This window comes from Phyllobates terribilis, unplaced genomic scaffold (genome assembly GCF_046119375.1).
Source record: "Phyllobates terribilis strain yellow unplaced genomic scaffold, ASM4611937v1 Scaffold_1__5_contigs__length_1240528914, whole genome shotgun sequence".
In the NCBI taxonomy this organism is placed as follows: Eukaryota; Metazoa; Chordata; class Amphibia; order Anura; family Dendrobatidae; genus Phyllobates; species Phyllobates terribilis.
In genome coordinates this window covers 818872695-818899168 of record NW_027362761.1, presented here as the reverse complement: position 1 = coordinate 818899168, position 26474 = coordinate 818872695, and the positions used below count along the sequence as shown (strand labels likewise).

The following is a 26474-nucleotide window of genomic DNA, read 5'->3' as shown; positions in this document are numbered from 1 at the left end:
GCTGTAACCTAGTCCTTAAAAGGACTGCAATCACAACTATTCCCTACTCCCAAGCTATCTGTATATTTGTGCGAAAATTGGCTTGAAATTAACAAGGTATAGCGCACACAGCAACAGCGGTGCCGTCTAACACGCAGCTGCAGCAGTGAGAAAATGGTGGCGACGGGGAAAATGGCTTGGTCTTATAGGGCAAGGACATGTGACATACACTGCCAATCACACATGCCCTTGCTTGTGTGAAAAAAAGCACTTCGCTCCGTGTGTGCGCTGCTGATAGGCTGACAGATTGCACCTCCCCACTGCAAATGCGGGAAAGAGAAAAAAAAATGGAGATCTTCATTGTTCCTGCAGAGATCCATCCCCTGCCCCTCCCCCCGCCCCGCTGTACACTCAAACTGCGTATTAACATTAATTTTCATCATTACTGAGAAAAAATCCAGTTATGATTTTGGTGCACGAACAGTTATCGAACATAACCTCGAACAGCCGAATTTTTCTCAAATTGTTCGTGTTCGCCGACCGGCTCGAACACCGCCCAAAACAGCTCGAATTTGAGATTGGCGAACAGTTCGAGTAGAACAACGCTCATCTCTATAGGTGAGTATATTTATACACTCAAACTACACATTATACACATCCACACACATTTAATGAAAAAAATATAGATACCTGGGAGGGCTTCTTTAAATAACACAACTCTAATTTTCCTAACAGGTTCCAGATTCAGATTCAAATACTTCTGAAAATGTTGAGGTAAGTCACTATCTAGAAAATGTTTCAATATTATAATCAGTTCATAAAAGGGTTATCTGGATTTGGAAAACTCCTCCATCCCAGCTTAAGTTTGTTTTTTAAAAAAACCTTTACTCACCTTCTGAGGGTCCAGCGCTGAGTCTCCACTGCTGCTCTCAATGTCTATTATTTTTTGCTTCACTGACATCATTAGCTGATCAGAGACATTGAACTATATTATTGCAATCAGTCCAAGAAGAAAAAAAAACCAGCACCTGTGTACCACTTGTTGCCTGGGTATACCAGTGATATTCAGGGACCCTATTCAACACCTCACCCCATTTGTACCGGGTGCTATTGCAGAAACAAAGTCATTTGAATAGTCATGTGGAAAAAGAAGAAAAAATAGCACTCACTGGTACTTTAAGAACACTTCTTTATTCTGTCACATTTAAAACGATGAGGCAGGGGAGCATGTGGAACACACTACGGACGACGGCCACTTTGCGCTCCGTCGCTTCAAAGGGTCCTGTGTGCCAGGACCAGTTGAAGCGCTGGAGCACAAAATGGCCGACGTCCATAGCGTGTTCCTCATCGTTTTTAATGTGACAGAATAAAGAAGTGTTCTTAAAGTACTGGTGAGTGCTATTTTTTTCTTCTTTTTCCACATTAACTGAACTATCTTATTGGCTGCAGCGCTGACGGCATGATGTCAGTACTGGAGCCAATAATAGACACTGAGAGCAGCAACAAAGACTAGATGCTGGACTTGGGGAGAATGAGTATAGCACAACGGTTTATAACAAATCACAGCTGGAGGGCTCATTTTTAAAGGGATTGTAATAACTAATTTATGCTGCCCGAACCATAGGCTGCATGAATCAGACACTGGCCTTATCATTCCATCATTTCAGCCAAGTATGTTTTCTCTATAATGCTGCAGATTTTCGGAGAAAACATACATTTTAAAGCTGGCCAGGGACCATGCAGCTCACGTGATTAGTCCAAGAGGCCAGTTCCCGGAGGATTCTCCCTGCCGACTGTCCTTGAGTGATAGGTTTTTCCTTATATGTTTGTGTAGGTAGAGACCTGTTTGTCATGGGGAGTGTGGTGAGAAGAAGCCGAAGGAGACCTCAGACTAGTCATCCAAGATGCTTGGTCCAGCGTCTGATTCATGCTGCCAGTGGTTCAGCATCACATCTGTACACAGTGCATGTTTGCATGTGGCATTATTGTAATTTCTGGAAATAAGGCTTTATTCACGCATCTGTCTATTTTCACATCCATGTAAAGCAGACTGCTTTTCTCTCATGCGTTATCCGTATTTCCTCCATTTTGCATCTGTGCACCATTTTTTTTGTCATCCCTTTTATTTCACTGAAGCATGTAGAGCATCTGAGATTTTTATGTTTATTGACTCTTAGCGATGGATCAGTTAAAAGTGGATAAAACATGCATGAAACAATAACGTAAAATGATTTCTTCCACTTTTCATCCATTTTTAAACAGATACCCATGGACTTTAATAATGGCTGAGTTTGATTCACTAAACAGTTGACAATAGGACATGATCTGAGTTTCATGGACCGGAGACATGGATCCATTTTTAAAACAGATGTTTGTTTAGATCAATGAAACTCTCTATGGGTCTGTGTGCTGTCTGTCAAAAAATTGGACAGCACTAAAGCGTGTCACATGGATGTGTGAATGCAGCCTATCAGCCATGTTATTTTAATCCCCACTACCCCTTACAGTTAAGCATCAAATGTGCAGTAATCATTTGAAGAGTTATTTCTTCTCCTATTTTATATATATTTATATTATTTGTCTACAGTTTATTAATCTTATCTCACTCTCCAATGTAACTAAAGTGGCTGTATTAATCTACCATGTTCATGCTATTATAGGTGAACAGCAAGTCATCAGAATCTAGTTTGCAAAGTTCAGAACAACGGGTACGTAAAAACAAACTTCAATTATGTGAAAGTAAATAAAAATTGGGGAGATTTCCTGAGCTATATGAGACAGAATTCGGGCTCAGATTGTACAAATAAATAAGGATAAGATAAAACTAATTGATAAGATATTGGGGCGTGATCACAGGATTCCATTTTCAAGGGGTTTATGAAATAATGAGATGAAAGTGAATCTTAATGGACTAGATAGATGGGCCCATGGCTGGATCATGAATGTGCACAGACCTCTGTCTTCGACTCATGTGCCAGCAAGGTGGAGGCAGGATACTCCTATGGGCCAGTATTATTAACCCCTTTACCCCCGATGGTGGTTTGCACGTTAATGACCAGGCCAATTTTTACAATTCTGACCACTGTCACTTTATGAGGTAATTACTCTGGAATGCGTCAACGGATCACCCTGATTCTGAGATTGTTTTTTCGTGACATATTGTACTTCATGATTGTGGTAAAATTTCTTCAATATCACTTGCGTTTATTTGTGAAAAAAATGGAAATTTGGCGAAAATTTTGAAAATTTTGCAATTTTCAAAATTTGAATTTTTATGCCCTTAAATTAGAGAGATATGTCACACAAAATAGTTAATAAATAACATTTCCCACATGTTTACTTTACATCAGCACAATTATAAGGGTTAAAAGTTGACCAGCGATTTCTCATTTTTCCAACAAAATTTACAAAATCATTTTTTTAGGGACCACATCACATTTGTAGTCACTTTGAGAGGTGTTTATGACAGAAAATACCCAAAAGTGACACCATTCTAAAAACTGCACCCCTTAAGGTGCTCAAAACCACATTCAAGAACTTTATTAACCCTTCAGGTGCTTCACAGGAATTTTTGGAATGTGGAAGAAAAAAATTAACATTTAACTTTTTTCACAAAAATGTTACTTTAGACCCAATTTTTTTTTATTTTTGCAGGGGTAACAAGAAAAAATGGACCATAAAATTTGTTGTGAAATTTCCCCTGGGCACGCAGATACCCCATATGTGGGGAAAAAACACTGTTTGGGTGCACGGCAGGGCTCGGAAGGGAAGGAGCGCCATTTGATTTTTTGATTGTAAAATTTGCTTGAATAATTAGCGGACGCCATGTTGCGTTTGGAGAGCCCCTGTGTGCCTAAACATTGGAGCTCCCCCACAAGTGACCCCATTTTGGAAACTAGACCCCCCAAGGCACCTATCTAGATGCATAGTGAGCACTGGAACCCCCAGCTGCTTCACAAATTAATCCGTAAAAATGAAAAAGTATTTTTTTTCCACTTTTTCATTTTTACGAATCAATTTGTGAAGCACCTGGGGGTTCCAAGTGCTCACTATGCATCTAGATAGGTGCCATGGGTGGTCTAGTTTCCAAAATGGGGTCACTTGTGGGGGAGCTCCAATGTTTAGGCACACAGGGGCTCTCCAAATGCAATATGGTGTCCACTAACAATTTGAGCCGATTTTCCATTCAATTTGTTAGCGGTCACCATGTCATGTTTGGAGAGCCCCTGATGTGCCTAAACAGTGGAAACGCCCCACAAGTGACCCCATTTTGAAAACTAGACCCCTCAAGGATTTTATCAAGGGGTATAGTGAACATTTTGAACCCAGAGGTACGACACAGAATTTGATAACATTAGGTCATCATATTGAATAAGTTGTCATTAGTCTTGAACGCAAGTGCTCGCTACTTGAGTTTGCATCGGGTACTCAGATATGCACCATGTACTGCGTGTGCTCGAGTGACATGCTCGAGTCCCAGCCCCGCATGTTTCACGGTTATTAGACACCCAAAAAAAAACATGCGGGGATCGCTCGTGCATGGCAGGCAATCCCCACAAAGTTTTTTTGGCCGCGAAGCATATGGGGCGGAGACTCGAGCATGTCACTCAAATACCCACGATACTCAATGCATACCCAAGCACGCGATGCAAACTCAAGTAGTGAGCACTTGCGCTCAACACTAGTCGCCATATCATCATCTTTTTTTCTTACTTTTGAAAAAAATCCCAACCCCATCACAACCCTAACCCCAACCCTAACCCCAACCCAGCCCTAACCCCAACCCAGCCCTAACCCCAACCCCAGCCCTAACCCCAACCCCTGCCCTAACCCTAGCACAACCCTAACCCGAGAGTTTATTTTTTACACCGTTCCTCGTGCGGTATAAGTGATTAGACGACTTTATTCTTCGGGTCGGTGCGACTACAGCGATACCAGAATCATATGGGGTTTTTATGATTGACAGCTTCACACACTAAAAGACACATTTTTTGTAAAATCTAGTTTTTGCATCGCCATATTTTGAGAGCTATAATTTTTCCATATTTTGGCAGACAGAGTCATGTGACGGCTTGTTTTTTGCGGGATGAGTTGACGTTTTTATTGGTGCCATTTTCTGGCATGTGACATTTTTTGATCGCTTTCTATTCAGATTTTTGGGAGGCAGAATAAATAAAAACCAACAATTCAGGAATTGTTTTTTTTTTTTTTAATTCTGTTCCGCGTGTGCCAAAATTGATAAGGCAGCTTTATTCTTTGGGTCAGTACGTTTACAGCGGTACCACTTTTATATAATTTTTCTATGTTTTGCACTTTTACATAATAAAAGCAATTTTATAGAAAAAAATATTTTTTAGCATCGCTTTATTCTGAGAGCTATAACTCTTTTATTTTTTGGCTGATGGAGCTGTATGGCAACTTGTTTTTTGTGGGACAAAATGACGTTTTCAGCCGTACCATTTCTTTTTATATTTGTATTTTTGATCGCGTGTTATTCCATTTTTTGCTTTGCGGTATGGTGATAAAGCATTGTTTTTTGCTTTGTTTTTTATTTATTTATTTTTACCGTGTTAACTGAAGGGGTTAACTAGTGGGACAGTTTTATAGGTCAGGTCGTTCCGGACACGGCGATACCAAATATGTGTACTTTTATTGTTTTTTTTTTTTTTTTTTCATAATAATATTTATTGATAGGTACATTATATTTTTATTTTTGGTGGATTATTTTTTTAGTTTTTTTTATATTTTTAAATTTTTTTTAATTTTTTTTTTTGCTTTATGACAGTTTTTTTAATTTTTTACTTTGTCCCACTATGGGACTTTCACTTTTATTTCTCTGATCGCCTGCATGGCACAGGAATTGAGCACCATCCCTGTGCCATGCAGGCTGTCAGCGCTGGACAGGGAGAAGATAGTTTGGAAATGCACTGCGCATGTCCAAAAAATCTTCCTGCTGTCTGGTGACCCGGATGTTGTCATGACGACATCGGGTCATCATGGCAACATCCAGGAAGCCGCAGTAGACAGCGCTGGAGGCCGGAAGAGGAGGTGAGTACACCGATCACCTCCCCCTAGCCACCGCACATTGCGGGGGTTAATGTGCCGGGAGCGGTGCGGGACCGCTCCCTGCACATAGCCCCGGGTGTCAGCTGTGACAATCAGCTGACACCCGGCGGCGATCGCGCCCGCACAGCCTGTGTGCGGGCGAAATCGCCAGGGCGTATTAATACGTATCTGGTCCATAAGGCCCAGGGCACAGATACGTATTAATACGCCCTATATCGTAAAGGGGTTAAAGATGAGATAGTTGGACCTTTTAGGATTAAAGATGGACTCAAAATCAACTCCCAATCCTACTGCTAAGTTTTAGAAGACACTTTCTTCAAGCAGTGGTACAGAAAAAAGTCTGCATGTTTCAAGAAAACCATAATTATTATGCAGGACAATGCTCCATCACATGCATCAAAGTCTCCACTGCTTGGCTAGCCAGTAAGGTCTTAAGGAAAAAATAATAATGACATGGCCATTTCTTCACCTGACCTAAACCTTTTTGAGAACTTGTGGTCCCTTCTTAAATGGGAAATTTATGGTGAAGGAAACAGTCACCTCTCTGGACAGTATCTGGGAGGCTGTGGTTTGTGCTGCCCAAAATGTTGATTGTCAGTGCATTAAGAAACTGACAGATTCCATAGATGAAAGACTTATGACTAGTATTGGATAGACGGTTGGCTATATTAGTCCTTAATATTTTATTGAAGTGTCAGAAATGCATTTTTGTACATTTTGAGTTGTTTAGTTATTATTTTAACTTTAATAGATGAAAATAAGCAATTGAGATGATAAAATTTACGTTTTTCATTTAGTTGCATAATAATACAGCACACAAATAGTTGCCCAATAATTCTGCACACATAGATAATCTCCTAGGAAAGACAAAACCTCAGTTATATTTTCTTAAATATTGAAGTTTCGGTTTATTAACTTTTTGAATTGACTGGTTGCGCTGTGGTTGTTCATTAATAAATTAATAATTAAAAATAAAAATTGTCAAATAATTGTACAAACAGTGTAGTCAGACTCTTATATAGTTGAACTTAAAGGGAATCTGTCACCAGGATTTTACATCCCAAACTATTTATGTGACCATGTAGTTCTTTTATAGACAAGTCCAGCAGTACCATTAAATGGCCAGTCTGTTCCTTTATTACTGAGAAATCAGCATTTGAATTGATGTACAATTGAGGCTGAAGAGCTATGATAGATCTGAAGCCTCTGTCACTCCAGTTCTATTCCCCATCCAGCACTGCCTCCTCCTGCTTGACTGACTGCCTCTAAGATATATGATGAGCAGGGAATAGAGCTGGAGTGACAAAGGCTTCAAATCTACCACAGTCCTTAAGCCATATTTTCATATTAATTCAAATACTGATCTTTCAGTAAATGAGGAACTGACTGACCATGTAAAGGTATTACTGGACTTTTTTTGAAACAGCTACATGTGCTTGTAAACAGTTTGGGGTGTGAAATCCTGCTGAAAGATTTCCCTTAATAAATACTTTACAGATGAGTAAATATTTTCTTTTTCAATGGATAAATGCCCAATAATTGAGTGTCTCACCTCTGGGACCTAATGTACTAGGAGAACTGTTGTTCCTTTAGTCCTTGCTGTAAAATGCACAAGAGTCTACAAATGGCACAGAGAAAGGAAGGAGAATGTTGAACATGCATGTTGCTATTTCTATGAAAGTCTATGAGAGTTCCAGGGAGATAGTTACAGTACATCAGCTGTTTTGCTAACCTAATACACCTTTAGGTTGTGCACAAAAATTATTGTTGTGCTTCTAATATGTTTTACTTTATCTCTTAGTATGATTCAAGTGAAGAAGCTGTTCACCATGAGAATGAGGAGGTTAGTGGAGGACAACATGAAGACAATGACAATCAAGAGCTCATCCCAGCTGCTATTGATAGCATAGATATTGAGGACCAACTCACAAACGTGGATGATGGAGTTAAGAATGAAGGTTACAATGCTGCACCCATTGTACTGGAAGAGGCAAAGCATCCTATTGGTAGTGAAGAAGATGATAATGAAAATGATGATGACTCTGGAAGCCATGAGAATGAGAAGTTTGACAAGTCTCTTGTAAGTGAACATTACATTTATCTTCTTCAGGATCCCCACTTATTAAAGTTCAGATAGACTCAAGCACTTCTTAATCTTTTTCTCACTGACGTTTTTGTAGTATGTAGTTCAGGATTCGTTTCTCCTTTCTGTGGCCAAACTTCCTGGTTTGCCCATGATAGATTTGAATATATACATACCAGCCAGTCTGTAGAGGCAGAGATGTAGGGGAGCGAGGAGAAACAAAGTGGACCAATCATGATGTAGCTGGCAAGCATCAGACTACAACAGACACTGTGTTGGCACTATAGTAAATTTGTAGTCACAGATCATGAATCTTCCTTTGTGGAGCTAAACTACAATGCATCCAATGAGGAGTCCAAAGAAGAGTCCAGTGGCAGGTTATGCTCAGTGTACTAGTCTTGGCTTCATCTATGCACTGAGCATGATCAGGATGCCCCTAGACTCTAAAATTTTCTACAGTATTTTACATACAAGTGTTGTATTAGAACTTACTACTACTAGAGAAAACGTTATTACAGGAAGATTTGAAAAGGACAAGTTTAGAAAGTGAAACCCCAGCAGTATAACAATCTATAAGTGTTATGTTCTGCTACCAAAGCTAAGGAAAGAGAGGAGATCTGTCCCTACTATGAGACTCAGCTGAATCCCTACGATGTAACAGGGAACCTGATCCTGCGATCAGACCTGCTAAAGTCCTAATCTAGTCTGTACGAAGACCTATAGATGTGGGGAGGGAATCCCTACAAGTACTAAGGACTGGGAGGAATATGGGACACCTCCTAACAGAAATAGTAGCAGACAGACGAACAAACAAAATAGATAGAACATAGAGGTCCGTAGACCAAGCAAACTAACAGAGTTAGATACAGAGCACAGGCTAGCTAGAAAGTAGATATACAATGAAGTCCAGCAAAGCCAGAAGGGCGGAGCAGGATTAAATAGGCCAACAAGGTCATGTGACCAGCAAAGGAAAAAAAACCTAACAGCAAGGTTCTAACAGTACCCCCCCTTCTAAGAGGATCCTCCGGATCCCCTAGGACCAGGCTTATCAGGAAATCTCCTGTGAAACGCTCTGATAAGTCTGGACGCGGAAACATCATCTGACCTCACCCAAGAGTTATCCTCGGGTCCGAAACCTTTCCAGGCCACAAGATACTGCAAACTACCTCTATACCGTCTAGAGTCAAGGATGCGAGAAATTTCATATTCCCCGTCCTCCACCACCGGAGGAACAGAGGCAGAGGCGTCACCATCCGACACAACAGCTTTTTTTAACAGAGAGACATGAAAGACCGGATTAATTCTCCAGGAGGTAGGAACCTCCAACCTAACAGCAGATTGGTTGACAACCTGAAGCACCTTAAAGGGCCCTACAAACTTGGGACCCAATTTCTTAGAAGGAATCCTCAACCGCAGATTCCTAGAGGACAACCAAACCATGTCACCAACAGCGAACAAAACCTCCTGTCGTTTCCTATCAAAGTAGTCTTTAGATTTTCTGTTGGCCTCCTGAAGATTACCACGCACATCCGTCCAAACTCTTTCCAAATCACCGGAAAAATTCTCCTCCTCAGGCACGGCAGATCCCAACTTGGAGAACGACCCAAACGACGGATGTCTCCCAGAACAACAAAAAAAAGGCGAACAACCAGCAGAAGAAGATGTATGATTGTTCAGAGCAAATTCGGCAAGTGGCAGAAACTCAGACCACCCCTCTTGATTGTCTGCCACAAAACAACGCAAGAACTGCTCAACATCCTGGTTTTTCCTTTCTGTCTGGCCATTAGATTCAGGATGATATCCGGACGAAAACGACAAATGAATTCCCAACCTGTCACAAAAGGCACGCCAAAAACGAGCCACGAACTGAGGACCCCTATCAGAAACAATGTCAGTAGGAACGCCATGAAGTCTGACAATTTCCTTGACAAAGGCCTTAGCGAGAGTTTTAGCGCAGGGCAGTTTGACGAAGGGAACCAAGTGACACATCTTGCTAAAGCGGTCCACGACCACCCAGATGACAGTAAAACCCTCAGAGGGGGGAAGGTCAGTTATAAAGTCCATAGCCAAATGTGTCCAAGGAGCACTGGGGACCTCCAAAGGACAAAGCAACCCCGCAGCAGGAGTATGTGAGGACTTAGATCTAGCACATATAGTACATTGGCGCACCCACTTAATGACTTCCTTCTGCCATCCAGGCCACCAAAAACTGCGACCCACCAGTCTCTTGGTCTCAGAGATTCCGGGATGACCTGCCAACCGAGATTCGTGACACTCAACAAACAAATCTCTCCTAAAGGTCTCAGGCACAAACAACCTCCCATGAGGAGTGTTAGATGGGGCATTCTCCTGAGCTTTAAGAATCTCATCTTCCAAAACGGAGTCTAAAGCAGCTATCACAACACCTTCTTGTAAAATGTTTTCCTCTTTCTCAGCACCGACTATGGGAGAAAAACTGCGATACAAGGCATCCGCCTTAACATTCTTAGTACCAGGGATGTAAGTAACGGAGAAATTAAACCGCGAGAAAAACAGTGCCCACCTAGCCTGACGGGCATTCAGGCGCTTGGCAGCATCAAGATATATCAGATTTTTATGATCCGTAAGAACCTGAACGGGAAATTCCGCACCTTCCAAGAAGTGGCGCCAGTGTTCAAATGCGAGTTTAATAGCCAATAATTCCCGATTACCAATATCGTAATTCAATTCAGTCTCCGAAAATTTTTTTGAAAAAAAGGCACAGGGATGTAATCCATCCCCGTTATCCTGAGACAATACTGCGCCAACCCCCACAGAGGAAGCATCAACCTCAACCAAAAACGGCCTAGTAACATCAGGCTGCATAAGGATGGGAGCAGAGGTGAACCTCTCCTTGAGATACACAAAAGCTTCAATGGCCTCAGAAGACCACTGAACCGCATCAGCACCTTTCCTGGTGAGATCAGTCAGAGGTTTGACAATACTAGAAAAATTTTTTATGAACTTTCTATAGTAATTGGCGAAACCCAAAAACCTCTGTATCGATTTCAAACCAATAGGCCTAGGCCATTCCTGCACAGCCTGAACCTTAACCGGATCCATCTCAAAACCTTTGCTGGAGATAATGTAGCCCAAAAAACTAATTCTCTGTACAGCGAACTCACATTTCTCCAGCTTAGCAAAAAGCGAATTGTCCATTAATAACTGTAATACCTCACGCACGCTCCGCCAATGAGACTCCAGATCTGGCGAATAAATCAAAATGTCATCCAAATACACAACCACATTTTTACCGATCAAAGGTCTAAGGATGTCATTAATCAGATTCTGAAAAAATGCAGGAGCATTAGTGAGACCAAAAGGCATAACCAGATTCTCAAAATGACCCACAGGAGTGTTAAAAGCAGTCTTCCATTCATCACCCTCCTTCATGCGCAACAGATTGTATGCCCCCTTAAGGTCAATTTTAGAGAACCACTTGGCCCCCAATAACTGGTTAAACAGATCAGGAATCAATGGCAGTGGGTAAGGATTGCGTACCGTAATTTTGTTAATCTCACGAAAATCCAGACAAGGACGTAAACCGCCGTCCTTTTTTTTTACAAAAAAAAATCCAACCGCCACAGGAGACTTAGAGGGCCTAATGTGACCGGCGGCCAAGCTTGTCTGTATGTATTCCTCCAAAGCCTTCCTCTCAGGAATAGTAAGGTTAAATAAACGACTCTTAGGAAGAGTCGCTCCAGGGACAAATTCAATAGAACAATCATAGTCTCTATGGAGAGGCAAAACCTGCGATTCCTTCTCAGAAAAAACTCTCCAAAAATCCTGAATAGGAACAGGCAATTCTCCCCTATCCAAAGCTGCAATACGCCCGTTACAACACTTGTCATAACATTTATGGCTCCAGGATTTAATTTCACTGGTAGACCAATCCAGTACAGGATTGTGAAATTTTAACCAGGGCAAACCCAATATTACTGGAGAAGGCAAGATATTCAACACTACCAAATCCAATTTCTCATGGTGAACACCATTAATAGTGAGAGGAAATTCACTGACCTTGAGAGTAATATTCTTCAAAGGGGAGCCATCCACAGAAACCACAGCAATGGGGGATGACAAAGGTTCAGGTTTTAAATTGAGTTTTTCCACGAATCCCCCATCAATTACATTCAGTGTAGACCCGCAATCAACAAACACCCGAAATTCCATTAATTTTTCCTGAGCAATCGTGGAAGCAGCTAAAAATATACCCTTGGAATTTAAACAGGCAATACGGGCGTGACTGACCATTTTTTTTTCTTTCTTCATACGAAGCTCACAGCCTTTAATCAAATGACCAGATTTTCCGCAGTAGAAACACAAGCCTTGCGAAAAACGACGGTCTCTTTCTTGAGAGCGAGGTGCCACCGATCCAATCTCCATCGGTTCTGTTAGAACCTTGCTGTTAGGTTTTTTTTCCTTTGCTGGTCACATGACCTTGTTGGCCTATTTAATCCTGCTCCGCCCTTCTGGCTTTGCTGGACTTCATTGTATATCTACTTTCTAGCTAGCCTGTGCTCTGTATCTACTCTGTTAGTTTGCTTGGTCTACGGACCTCTATGTTCTATCTATTTTGTTTGTTCTTCTGTCTGCTACTATTTCTGTTAGGAGGTGTCCCATATTCCTCCCAGTCCTTAGTACTTGTAGGGATTCCCTCCCCACATCTATAGGTCTTCGTACAGACTAGATTAGGACTTTAGCAGGTCTGATCGCAGGATCAGGTTCCCTGTTACATCGTAGGGATTCAGCTGAGTCCTATAGTAGGGACAGATCTCCTCTCTTTCCTTAGCTTTGGTAGCAGAACATAACAGTAAGTCCAGCCTGTAAATTCTCTAAGGAAAGATTTTTTTTTGTTCCATCATGGTGTCGGTTCAGGATTTGGCTAAACACCTGCAGGGACTCTCTCTGGAAGTGGCCGAGCTCCGTCAGCACGTGAGTAACTGTCCTGGAGCATATTTCTTGGAGCCTAAGGTATGTTTGCCGGATTTATTTTTTGGTGAACATCGAGAATTTTTTTCATTTAAAAATGCTTGCTTATTGTATTTTCGTTTGAGACCCAAGTCCTCTGGGGATGAATCCCAGCGCGTAGGGTTCATAATGTCACTTTTGCGCAAAGAGCCTCAGGAGTGGGCCTTTTCTTTACAACCTAGTGATACATGCTTCAGATCAGTGGATAGTTTTTTTTCTGCTTTAGGACTATTATATGATGATCCTGACCGTGTGGCATCAGCTGAGACTGAGTTGAGACGTTTAAAACAAGGATCAGGTAATATGGAAAAATATTGTACACATTTTCGTCGTTGGTCCACTCAAACAGGGTGGAACGATTCTGCTCTGAAAAGTCTATTTCTTGCTGGGCTCAGTGAAAGGGTTAAAGACCTGCTAATTGCTTATCCTACACCTGAGGATTTACAACAGGCTATGCAATTAGCTATACGGGTGGATAGAAGACTGCGTGCTAGGGTTAATGAGAGCAAATCCTCTGCTATGTCAGTTTCTGGTTATGATAATGTGTGTACTAACAGTGGTGAACCGATGGAGATTGGATCGGTGGCACCTCGCTCTCAAGAAAAACACCGTCGTTTTTCAGAAGGCTTGTGTTTCTATTGCGGGAAATCTGGTCATTTGATTAAAGGCTGTGAGCTTCGTATGAAGAAAGAAAAAAAAATGGTCAGTCACGCCCGTATTGCCTGTTTAAATTCCAAGGGTATATTTTTAGCTGCTTCCACGATTGCTCAGGAAAAATTAATGGAATTTCGGGTGTTTGTTGATTGCGGGTCTACACTGAATGTAATTGATGGGGGATTCGTGGAAAAACTCAATTTAAAACCTGAACCTTTATCATCCCCCATTGCTGTGGTTTCTGTGGATGGCTCCCCTTTGAAGAATATTACTCTCAAGGTCTGTGAATTTCCTCTCACTATTAATGGTGTTCACCATGAGAAATTGGATTTGGTAGTGTTGAATAACTTGCCTTCTCCAGTAATATTGGGTTTGCCCTGGTTAAAATTTCACAATCCTGTACTGGATTGGTCTACCAGTGAAATTAAATCCTGGAGCCATAAATGTTATGACAAGTGTTGTAACGGGCGTATTGCAGCTTTGGATAGGGGAGAATTGCCTGTTCCTATTCAGGATTTTTGGAGAGTTTTTTCTGAGAAAGAATCGCAGGTTTTGCCTCCCCATAGAGACTATGATTGTTCTATTGAATTTGTCCCTGGAGCGACTCTTCCTAAAAGTCGTTTATTTAACCTTACTATTCCTGAGAGGAAGGCTTTGGAGGAATACATACAGACAAGTTTGGCCGCCGGTCACATTAGGCCCTCTAAGTCTCCTGTGGCGGTTGGATTTTTTTTTGTAAAAAAAAAGGACGGCGGTTTACGTCCTTGTCTGGATTTTCGTGAGATTAACAAAATTACGGTACGCAATCCTTACCCACTGCCATTGATTCCTGATCTGTTTAACCAGTTATTGGGGGCCAAGTGGTTCTCTAAAATTGACCTTAAGGGGGCATACAATCTGTTGCGCATGAAGGAGGGTGATGAATGGAAGACTGCTTTTAACACTCCTGTGGGTCATTTTGAGAATCTGGTTATGCCTTTTGGTCTTACTAATGCTCCTGCATTTTTTCAGAATCTGATTAATGACATCCTTAGACCTTTGATCGGTAAAAATGTGGTTGTGTATTTGGATGACATTTTGATTTATTCGCCAGATCTGGAGTCTCATTGGCGGAGCGTGCGTGAGGTATTACAGTTATTAATGGACAATTCGCTTTTTGCTAAGCTGGAGAAATGTGAGTTCGCTGTACAGAGAATTAGTTTTTTGGGCTACATTATCTCCAGCAAAGGTTTTGAGATGGATCCGGTTAAGGTTCAGGCTGTGCAGGAATGGCCTAGGCCTATTGGTTTGAAATCGATACAGAGGTTTTTGGGTTTCGCCAATTACTATAGAAAATTCATAAAAAATTTTTCTAGTATTGTCAAACCTCTGACTGATCTCACCAGGAAAGGTGCTGATGCGGTTCAGTGGTCTTCTGAGGCCATTGAAGCTTTTGTGTATCTCAAGGAGAGGTTCACCTCTGCTCCCATCCTTATGCAGCCTGATGTTACTAGGCCGTTTTTGGTTGAGGTTGATGCTTCCTCTGTGGGGGTTGGCGCAGTATTGTCTCAGGATAACGGGGATGGATTACATCCCTGTGCCTTTTTTTCAAAAAAATTTTCGGAGACTGAATTGAATTACGATATTGGTAATCGGGAATTATTGGCTATTAAACTCGCATTTGAACACTGGCGCCACTTCTTGGAAGGTGCGGAATTTCCCGTTCAGGTTCTTACGGATCATAAAAATCTGATATATCTTGAAGCTGCCAAGCGCCTGAATGCCCGTCAGGCTAGGTGTGCACTGTTTTTCTCGCGGTTTAATTTCTCCGTTACTTACATCCCTGGTACTAAGAATGTTAAGGCGGATGCCTTGTCTCGCAGTTTTTCTCCCATAGTCGGTGCTGAGAAAGAGGAAAACATTTTACAAGAAGGTGTTGTGATAGCTGCTTTAGACTCCGTTTTGGAAGATGAGATTCTTAAAGCTCAGGAGAATGCCCCATCTAACACTCCTCATGGGAGGTTGTTTGTGCCTGGGACCTTTAGGAGAGATTTGTTTGTTGAGTGTCACGAATCTCGGTTGGCAGGTCATCCCAGAATCTCTGAGACCAAGAGACTGGTGGGTCGCAGTTTTTGGTGGCCTGGATGGCAGAAGGAAGTCATTAAGTGGGTGCGCCAATGTACTATATGTGCTAGATCTAAGTCCTCACATACTCCTGCTGCGGGGTTGCTTTGTCCTTTGGAGGTCCCCAGTGCTCCTTGGACACATTTGGCTATGGACTTTATAACTGACCTTCCCCCCTCTGAGGGTTTTACTGTCATCTGGGTGGTCGTGGACCGTTTTAGCAAGATGTGTCACTTGGTTCCCTTCGTCAAACTGCCCTGCGCTAAAACTCTCGCTAAGGCCTTTGTCAAGGAAATTGTCAGACTTCATGGCGTTCCGACTGACATTGTTTCTGATAGGGGTCCTCAGTTCGTGGCTCGTTTTTGGCGTGCCTTTTGTGACAGGTTGGGAATTCATTTGTCGTTTTCGTCCGGATATCATCCTGAATCTAATGGCCAGACAGAAAGGAAAAACCAGGATGTTGAGCAGTTCTTGCGTTGTTTTGTGGCAGACAATCAAGAGGGGTGGTCTGAGTTTCTGCCACTTGCCGAATTTGCTCTGAACAATCATACATCTTCTTCTGCTGGTTGTTCGCCTTTTTTTTGTTGTTCTGGGAGACATCCGTCGTTTGGGTCGTTCTCCAAGTTGGGATCTGCCGTGCCTGAGGAGGAGAATTTTTCCGGTGATTTGGAAAGAGTTTGGACGGATGTGCGTGGTAATCTTCAGGAGGCCAACAGAAAATCTAAAGACTACTTTGATAGGAAACGACAGGAGGTTTTGTTCGCTGTTGGTGACATGGTTTGGTTGTCCTCTAGGAATCTGCGGTTAAGGATTCCTTCTAAGAAATTGGGTCCCAAGTTTGTAGGGCCCTTTAAGGTGCTTCAGGTTGTCAACCAATCTGCTGTTAGGTTGGAGGTTCCTACCTCCTGGAGAATTAATCCGGTCTTTCATGTCTCTCTGTTAAAAAAAGCTGTTGTGTCGGATGGTGACGCCTCTGCCTCTGTTCCTCCGGTGGTGGAGGACGGGGAATATGAAATTTCTCGCATCCTTGACTCTAGACGGTATAGAGGTAGTTTGCAGTATCTTGTGGCCTGGAAAGGTTTCGGACCCGAGGATAACTCTTGGGTGAGGTCAGATGATGTTTCCGCGTCCAGACTTGTCAGAGCGTTTCACAGGAGATTTCCTGATAAGCCTGGTCCTAGGGGATCCGGAGGATCCTCTTAGAAGGGGGGGTACTGTTAGAACCTTGCTGTTAGGTTTTTTTTCCTTTGCTGGTCACATGACCTTGTTGGCCTATTTAATCCTGCTCCGCCCTTCTGGCTTTGCTGGACTTCATTGTATATCTACTTTCTAGCTAGCCTGTGCTCTGTATCTACTCTGTTAGTTTGCTTGGTCTACGGACCTCTATGTTCTATCTATTTTGTTTGTTCTTCTGTCTGCTACTATTTCTGTTAGGAGGTGTCCCATATTCCTCCCAGTCCTTAGTACTTGTAGGGATTCCCTCCCCACATCTATAGGTCTTCGTACAGACTAGATTAGGACTTTAGCAGGTCTGATCGCAGGATCAGGTTCCCTGTTACATCGTAGGGATTCAGCTGAGTCCTATAGTAGGGACAGATCTCCTCTCTTTCCTTAGCTTTGGTAGCAGAACATAACAGGTTCACCACTGTTAGTACACACATTATCATAACCAGAAACTGACATAGCAGAGGATTTGCTCTCATTAACCCTAGCACGCAGTCTTCTATCCACCCGTATAGCTAATTGCATAGCCTGTTGCAAATCTTCAGGTGTAGGATAAGCAATTAGCAGGTCTTTAACCCTTTCACTGAGCCCAGCAAGAAATAGACTTTTCAGAGCAGAATCGTTCCACCCTGTTTGAGTGGACCAACGACGAAAATGTGTACAATATTTTTCCACATTACCCGATCCTTGTTTTAGACGTCTCAACTCAGTCTCAGCTGATGCGACACGGTCAGGATCATCATATAATAGTCCCAAAGCAGAAAAAAAACTATCCACTGATCTGAAGCATTAATCACTAGGTTGCAAAGAAAAGGCCCACTCCTGAGGCTCTTTGCGCAAAAGTGACATTATGAACCCTACGCGCTGGGATTCATCCCCAGAGGACTTAGGTCTCAAACGAAAATACAATAAGCAAGCATTTTTAAATGAAAAAAATTCTCGGTGTTCACCAAAAAACAAATCCGGCAAACATACCTTAGGCTCCAAGAAATGTGCTCCAGGACAGTTACTCACGTGCTGACGGAGCTCGGCCACCTCCAGAGAGAGTCCCTGCAGGCGATGAGCCAAATCCTAAACCGACACCATGATGGAACAGAAAAATCTTTCCTTAGAGAATTTGCTGGCTGGACTTACTGTTATGTTCTGCTACCAAAGCTAAGGAAAGAGAGGAGATCTGTCCCTACTATGAGACTCAGCTGAATCCCTACGATGTAACAGGGAACCTGATCCTGCGATCAGACCTGCTAAAGTCCTAATCTAGTCTGTACGAAGACCTATAGATGTGGGGAGGGAATCCCTACAAGTACTAAGGACTGGGAGGAATATGGGACACCTCCTAACAGAAATAGTAGCAGACAGACGAACAAACAAAATAGATAGAACATAGAGGTCCGTAGACCAAGCAAACTAACAGAGTTAGATACAGAGCACAGGCTAGCTAGAAAGTAGATATACAATGAAGTCCAGCAAAGCCAGAAGGGCGGAGCAGGATTAAATAGGCCAACAAGGTCATGTGACCAGCAAAGGAAAAAAAACCTAACAGCAAGGTTCTAACAATAAGTGGTTACGTGCTCTAAAATGAACTAACATATTCCCTTTAAGTAATCGGTCCTTGGATGAGCATCTTTGAGGAACACGAGCCTAGAGTCTAAGCTCTATATGTACATTAGGGAATATACAACATATTTCTAGAGTATTTAACCTGCCTATGTAGTAATTTTAGGGAAAATTACATTTTAATTTATATAGAGGATACATGAAATAGGAATATTGCAATTATTTTAATTTGAAACAAATAAATGTGCATTCTGTGTATAACACTGGATAATCACATTCTATTATATCATGCAGATTGTTCCAAAAAGTGGGGATCAATCACGTTCTGCCACTGAAAATCGGAAAGGAGGACCTTGGACACACTCAAATGAGGCAATGAAAAAAGGCAAAGAGGATGCCAAAAGTGACATAAATAAAACGATTCATGAGAATTCATCACTTGAAGACAATGACGATGATGACAATGGTGAGGATGAAAACACTGAAGATGATGATGATGATAATGAAGATAATGATAATGAAGATAATGATGAAGATGAGAATGGAGACTATGAAGACAATGTAACTATTAAAGCTGGAGACAGTAAGGAGGATAATCAGGACTGTAGAAATGAAAGTAAAGAGAATAATAATGATATCAACAGCAAGCTTAAGAAAAGTCAGCATTACAGTATTGAAAAGGATGATGAAGAAATGCAAAATGATGATTCTAATATATCATTAAATCATAACAGTGACTCTAGTACAAACGGGGATGTTACCATAAGTACATCTTCTGAAAAAAGCAAAAAGGCGAAAAAAAACAAAGAAAAGAAGATTTCCAACAACCAAGGCAAAGGACATCTTGAAAAGCAGAAAAGTAAGTCTGAGGAGCCAAACCAAATGTTAAATGAGTATAAAAACCAAGAAAAACACAATTCTGAAGCATTGGATAGCGCAGAAAATGTACTGAATAGCAAACAAGATGAATCAAAACTATTTGATAGTGGATCAGATGAAAATATGAATTCAAAAGAAGTACTTCAGTCAAAAGAAGATAGTCATTCAAAGGAAGACAGTCACTCAAAAGAGGATGTTCACTCCCCAGATGATATTCATTCTCCAGAAGACACACATTCACAGGAAGACATTGACTCACATGAGGACTCAACAGAAGACACTCCTTCAACAGAAGGCTCTCAATCAAAAGACAAAACCCCAAGGGAAGATACTCATTCACATGAAGATACACTATTAACTAGCAGACTAGATTATAAAACTCAAAATGAAGATGTCACCAAGTCTAAAGAGTCAATTGAAGATGTTACGTCATCACAAGAAGATATCAGTCAATCAGAAGAAGATAATAAATCGGGAGAAAATGTTAGTCATGGTGAGTCCAAAGAAATACTGCAATTAAAAGAAAATGAAAAAGCTGTTAGGAAAATTAGCAAAAGTGTATCTGTGGAAGACAAAGATGAGTCCAAGTCTACACAAGATACAAGTGAATCCATGGAAGACAGTCAAAGTGACCAAACCTCTAATGAAAACTCTGGAGAGACAGACTCATCTGAAAGTGACAAGAAATCACATGGTTCTGCTAGCAAAATAGAGCAAGATAAAAGTAGTGAATCAACAGAAGTCAGTAATTCTTTTAAACTGATGTCCATTGTGTTAGGAAATAGTTCTTTAGAAGACAGCAAATCTTCCAGTAAGTCATCAGAGGTCAATACTGTTTCCAAAGAGAACACTGTAGAAGATCATGATTCATCAGACAGTGAAGACAAAGAAAGCACATCAACAGAGGACAACGAAAGTCAATCTAGAGAGAGTGCTGAATCAATTGAGGTGAGGCGGAACAGTGAGTCTAGTGAGTCTGAGAATATCAGTAAAGAATCTAGAAGTTCTGAATTTGATAGAAGAAGATTCATGTTTGGTGTTTATCAGCGTAAAGCCATTGGAAATGATAATGACTGCCAAGATGGATATTAGGCTCAGAGGTTATACCAGTTAAAACCTAGCTTATATAACATTTAAACAGTAAGGATGTGTTTGAGAAGTTGTTACCTGGAGCTGGAAGACAACATGACACTCACTGATATGAATGTATAAAGTGTTTTCAAATTCGGAATGTAATGTTTCATCGAAATACTGTCGATTATAATACTGTTTGATTACATTTAGAAATCTTCTCTTCAAAGGGTTACAATGAAAAACATATAAGCTAGGTATGTATTGGTGTATCCAAAATGATACCTCAAAACAGTCAAGTTACTAGTAGAAAGAACCCACAAAGCACTGGAAGATCTTTCTTACCATGAATAGTCGATTACTGTATCTTACTTACACTATGTGCACAATTAGGCAAGTATTTTGACTATATTATCATTTTTACACATATTTTCCAACTCCAAGCTATATAAGCTTGAATGCTTATTGGTTTGTGTATTTGTGTATTAAAATGAGGAGGATGTGTCCAAAAGGATTCAACACCCTTTATCAAGTTGTGCAGAATTATTAGGCAGCTTCTTTTACTTAGACCAAATGGGCCAAAAAAATTAACTGACTTTGAAAAGTTGATAAATGGTGTCCTGATATCCTTAGGTGTCACCCTACCTCATTACACAAATACACATCACCTGATCAAATTTATCCAATAAGCATTCAAGTGTTTACAGCTTGGAGTTGGAAAAACTGCATAAAAACCATGATATGTTCCAAATACTAATTTATCTTATAATTCTGCACAGAGTGTGTACCTTTTTTATTTAGACATTGTAGCAAATATTTTATTCTTAAATACATGTACAGGGTCATGTATGTTTAAGACATGAGCTTTCCATAGGCCTCTAATTTTTCTGTATAGAATAAATGATTTGGCTCTAAAGACTAAAGATAGTTCTCTTTAATAGTGGTGTACAGAGGAATAGCTTTAGTGGGTGCCCAATTAGCAGTTGCCACCTTCACCTGGTGTTCTTCTACAACATGAAATGATAAAAAATAAAATAGGAAAATCAGAGAAGATGATTGCAGATTGTAGCTGATTGCAGAATCATGTCTAGAATTAGTCACTCTTTTGTATGCACTAGATGGATATTACGATCATTTTCAATACTTTTGCCTTTTGAAAACTTCATAAATTAATGGTATTGTGTTACCATGAAATTAGCCCATAAAGGCTATAAGTATTAAAAATGTACCTTTTGTTGAAAATTCTTCTAGAAGTGTCTTTTTTTACAGGATAAAGACGTTTGTTTGTTTTTTTTTCTTTACATAACACTTTTCTCATTTGAAAAAATGTTGGTAAGCAGAAATTATTTACAGTAGTCCGTAAATGATCATATCAAGGACCTGTGTTCTTAAACCAAAAAACAAGCTGAAAAAAAATTGAACCACATTTTTTTTGCTCCTTTTTCAGTGCATTTTATTTCACTTTCTGACATACTTGAAGGAAAGCTATCATCAGAAAATGACCTGATGTTTAAATCAGGTTTTTGTGTTACATGTTTTTTTTGGCAATGATTTTTTTAAAGATATCCCTATCTTTATTAAATAGAGAAAATAGAAATCTTGCAAATTTCACACTGGCCTCTGTTTTCTTTTAGACTCGAACTTCATGTTGTTTAACCCCTTTACGACCTTGGACGTTTGAGTACGTCTAAGGTTGCACCCCCCCTCTTTGGCGTGGGCTTCAGCCAGCACCTTTCTGGGCACATGACAGCTGATCTGATCAGCTAACATGTGCCCCTAACAGCCGTGGGTGGAATCATGATCCACCCACGGCTGTTAACATATTAAACGCTGCTGTCATACTCTGACAGCCGCAATTAACATGTACGCGCCGGAAACGCATCATAAGACCCGCCCATCAGGACACTCATCACATGATTGCGGGCCATCGATGGGTTGGCATGACAGGAGACCCCTGTGGTTCTCATACCCGATCTGCTGTGAGCGCCGCCCAGCGGTTGGCGCTCATAACAAATGAGTACTTTTTTTGCACATAGCAGGGCTAAAGCCCTGCTGTGTATAGCACAGTTGATCAGATGATCGCAGCTTCAAGTCTCCCATGGATACATACTATTGAAGCATGTGAAAAGTAAAAAAAAAAGTTTTTAAAAATATTAAAAAACTTAAAAAAATATAAAAGTTCAAATCAGCCCCCAATAAAACAATTAAAAAACAATCAAAAATACACGTTTGGCATCGCCTCATTCAGAATCTCTTGATCTATCAATATAAAAAAATAATTAATCCGATTGGTAAACGGTGTAACGAGAAAAAGAATCAAAAAGGCAGAATTACTGGTTTTTGGTCGCAGCAACATTTCAATAAAATGAAGTAACGGGTGATCAAAACATCGGATCGACCCCAAAATGGTATCAATAAAAATGTCCGCTCAGAGCGCAAGAAAATAAGCTCTCACCCGGCCCCAGATCATGAAAAATAGAGACGCTACAAGTCTTGGAAAATGGCGAAATTTTTTTTTTTTACAAACTTTGGATTTTTTTTCACCACTTAAATAAAAAATAACCTCTACATGTTTGGTATTTACAAACTCGTAATGACCTGGAGAATCATAATGGTCAGTTACAGCATTTAGTCAACATAGTAAAAAAAATCCAAAAAACAATTGTGGAATTGCACTTTTTTCTTGCAATTTCCCTGCACTTGGAATTTTTTGCTGTTTTTCCAGTACACGATATGGTAAAACTAATGGTGTCGTTCAAAAGTATATCTCATTCCGCAAAAAGTAGGCCCTCACATGGCCATATTGACAGAAAAATAAAAAAGTTATGGCTCTGGGAAGAAGGGGAGCAAAAAATGAAAACGCAAAAACGGAAAAACCCAAGGTGGTAAAGGGGTTAAGGAAACAACACATGCACACAGAAAAATCCTGACCCTATCTTTTGTATTAAAAAATCTATTGTGCCTGTGCAAAGATCATTGTGACGGGTAGGTGAGCAGAGTCAGTTGTGATATCACCTATTGTGATAGGTGGATCTTGTGTTATCAGCTGTGCCTAAAGGGGTAAACTGTCATTGTAATCCTGTCTCTGCTAAGGAGTCATACTGTAAACTCTTCCTGAAAGGACAGGAAGAATGAATCTAATGATGAATCTAAAAATGTCCAATTTGCTAGTGTAAAAATTGCATTATTTCTATTTTTTCAATAAAGATCGTAATCTGAAAAAAAGAAAACTTTGGCAAAAATGTTTTAAACATATATTAAACACAAAAACCAAAATTTTAACAATAGGTAATTTTTGGATGATAGTCTCCCTTAAGGAGTTGCCAATTTATCTTCATTTTAACTTTCCTGCACAAAATGGCTGGTGATGGAGGAGCATGAGACCATGCCGGCCATCACTTTCCTCCAATTGAAAAACACTGCAAATGAGAAAACTATTTTTTTTTGTTTATTGGAGGAGGCTTATGGATGTGTCTGGTCAACTATTCCTCAATAAATTGCCATTGTGAGAACAGGAGAGCTGTTTATACTATGACTAAAGCTATTAACAAATACAGAAAGATAATACTTACATCTTAGTAAGTGCAGCACAAACATGTCCTCAATACGTCTATTAAAATAAAGATAAAATAGACTACTTCTTTAATAACTATTTGCATCAAAATTTATAACCGCTTGCACCAATGAAAGTTACAAATGAGAAAAAAGTGTGAAAATTAATGGCAATAATGAATCTTATGACAGATTTATTAAATAAGACACAAACATCATAAATCAGAGCATGTCAATAACTTAGACTGAGTTTAATTTAGACATTAGCTAAAATGATACCACTTATAATAAATCTGGGCCAATATATTTTTGTGATACTAATTTTAATGAATCTATAATCTTCCAGTGATGCATTATTGACATTTTTAACTGAGCAATAGAGAAAAACTTGGAACTTTAATTTAGCATAATTTATTACAGGTCACTACTTTATAATAAACTATTGTAGCTACATCTGCCTGTATTATATAGTTATGAATTATTATATCATTATGTAATTTTTAATCTATTAGTGGTTTAAAGCTCTGTTTACACTAGCGGCATGGTTTCTGTTCATTATGAAAACTATAACATACATTTTTTTGAACGGAATCCAATAAATCTGCACAGATCTCATTGAGGTATCATTTCTTTTAAGGTTCTGCAACTTTTGATGGAAAGTTCTATAAAAGTATGCTATTCTTACAGTCAAAAATACTGGAAACCACTGACAGACAGAGCATAATGCTAAATGGATCTTGTGTCAGATTACATTTGTGATCTAAATCATAACAATAATAAAATATCATATAAAAATAACAGTTCAAAACAAATCTTTACTCCTGCCAATACAATTCATGTATTTATGATGTAGCTATCATTGCTCATTTCTACTGTACATAAATCATCTGTTTATTTTTACTAAAACATCATAATAACAACAATATTATAAACTGATTGAAATTTGAAATGTTTGATATAATTAATATTTCATTTTTTTAATTGTTTTCTATTGTATTTATTAGTTGACACTGTCAGAGTTATGTCAAATATTTTATTTTATTGCATACTAAAATAAAAGGATATAAAGTAATGTGTATTCTGTTATGATCACTGTTTTCGTCACTAGTATTCACATTACTAGAGTGCTCATGGAGGGTAGAGCTGCAGCTTGCTTGAAAAAGGCATGGTTGTGCCATCGATGTTTCTATGCAGCATACACATGCAGAGAACCATGCTGCATGTGTAAGGTGCCTGAGCGAGGTAGTCGTGGATGAGCTGTTGCTTCTGTACGCTCTGGCACCCTATAGGGAAATCGTGTCCCAATCCAGGTGTGCTGCTATGTGTGCGGTGCATCACATTTACTTGTGGCCCATAAGCCTCCACCGCTTCAAGGCATCCATTTTCCAGAGCTGCAGCACACAATCCAGGGGACACCGAATGCTTTATAACAGTCAAACTATTGCTGAGCAGTTTATAGCTATTACAATGAAGCATGTAGGATAGGGCACAATAGGTTACAGTCTTCCCCACAGGTACCGGATATAACTTCAGCCCTAGTACTCGGTGTGGGTAGAGCATCCTTCTTGCTAACTCCTCTAGTACTAGGAATTCTTCTCCACCAAAAGCAGTGCACCCGGATTCCATTTCCTTCCACCTCTTAGAGTCTGAATCCATCTTTGCCTGCAGCACCGCAGGCTTAGCATGCCCAAAGGCCCCGACGTCCATCTTGAGGTATCAGGTCTGACAGACGGATTCGCATGGAATGGTTATATGGTAATCCACTGCCCCAAGTAACTGGCTCATGGCTCATGTTGGCCCTAGCAGCCCACTGCATCTGACCTCTGCTATCACTTTGCCACACTCCCTCTAACTGAACTTGAACTTCCTGTTCCTGACACTCTCAATAGCCCTCCCAATCTGGGCCTGCCATTACAGTTAACCCTACATAGGCTATACTGTAGCCCCAGAAGGTTTGCTTTCAGATAACATACATTACTATTAAATACATGTAACTACTTTGGCTGCCAGAAAGCGGAACACTATCTCCACCACTCTCACACATGCATAGGACCTTTCACCAGATTTTCCAAGTCAAGCTGGACACATGATGTAGTAGTAACTGCAGAGCCAAATAAAATGTTTTTTTTCCTAAATTTCGCCTCTCCATTGCAGAGATCTTAGCAATTTAAGTGTTTGGCACCTAGTGAGTCAACTTTTTTAAGTTTAAGTGAGTGTTATCAGACAGTTTTAAGTTGGGACATGAACTTCTCCCTGTATGATGATGACCAATCATAAGCATGCAGCAACACAAGAAGAACATACTCCGACAATAGCT

The 26474-nt window shown here is 40.3% G+C and overlaps 1 protein-coding gene across 4 annotated transcripts in view; it reads left to right on the top strand.

Moving 5' to 3' along the window:
- The window catches only part of LOC141152948 (uncharacterized), a 236853-nt gene extending 211682 nt beyond the window's left edge, over positions 1–25171 (top strand). For 3 of the 4 annotated variants that reach the window (XM_073637602.1, XM_073637610.1, XM_073637619.1), the window contains 4 exons: positions 715–753; positions 2640–2687; positions 7847–8125; positions 18950–25171. In XM_073637602.1, coding sequence (XP_073493703.1) covers positions 715–753; positions 2640–2687; positions 7847–8125; positions 18950–20626 — 2043 coding nt within the window. In that variant the 3' untranslated portion in view covers positions 20627–25171. The remainder of the gene's footprint in view (positions 1–714; positions 754–2639; positions 2688–7846; positions 8126–18949) is intronic. The other variant, XM_073637626.1, reaches the window with a different exon arrangement.
- The last annotated feature ends 1303 nt before the right edge of the window (positions 25172–26474 follow it).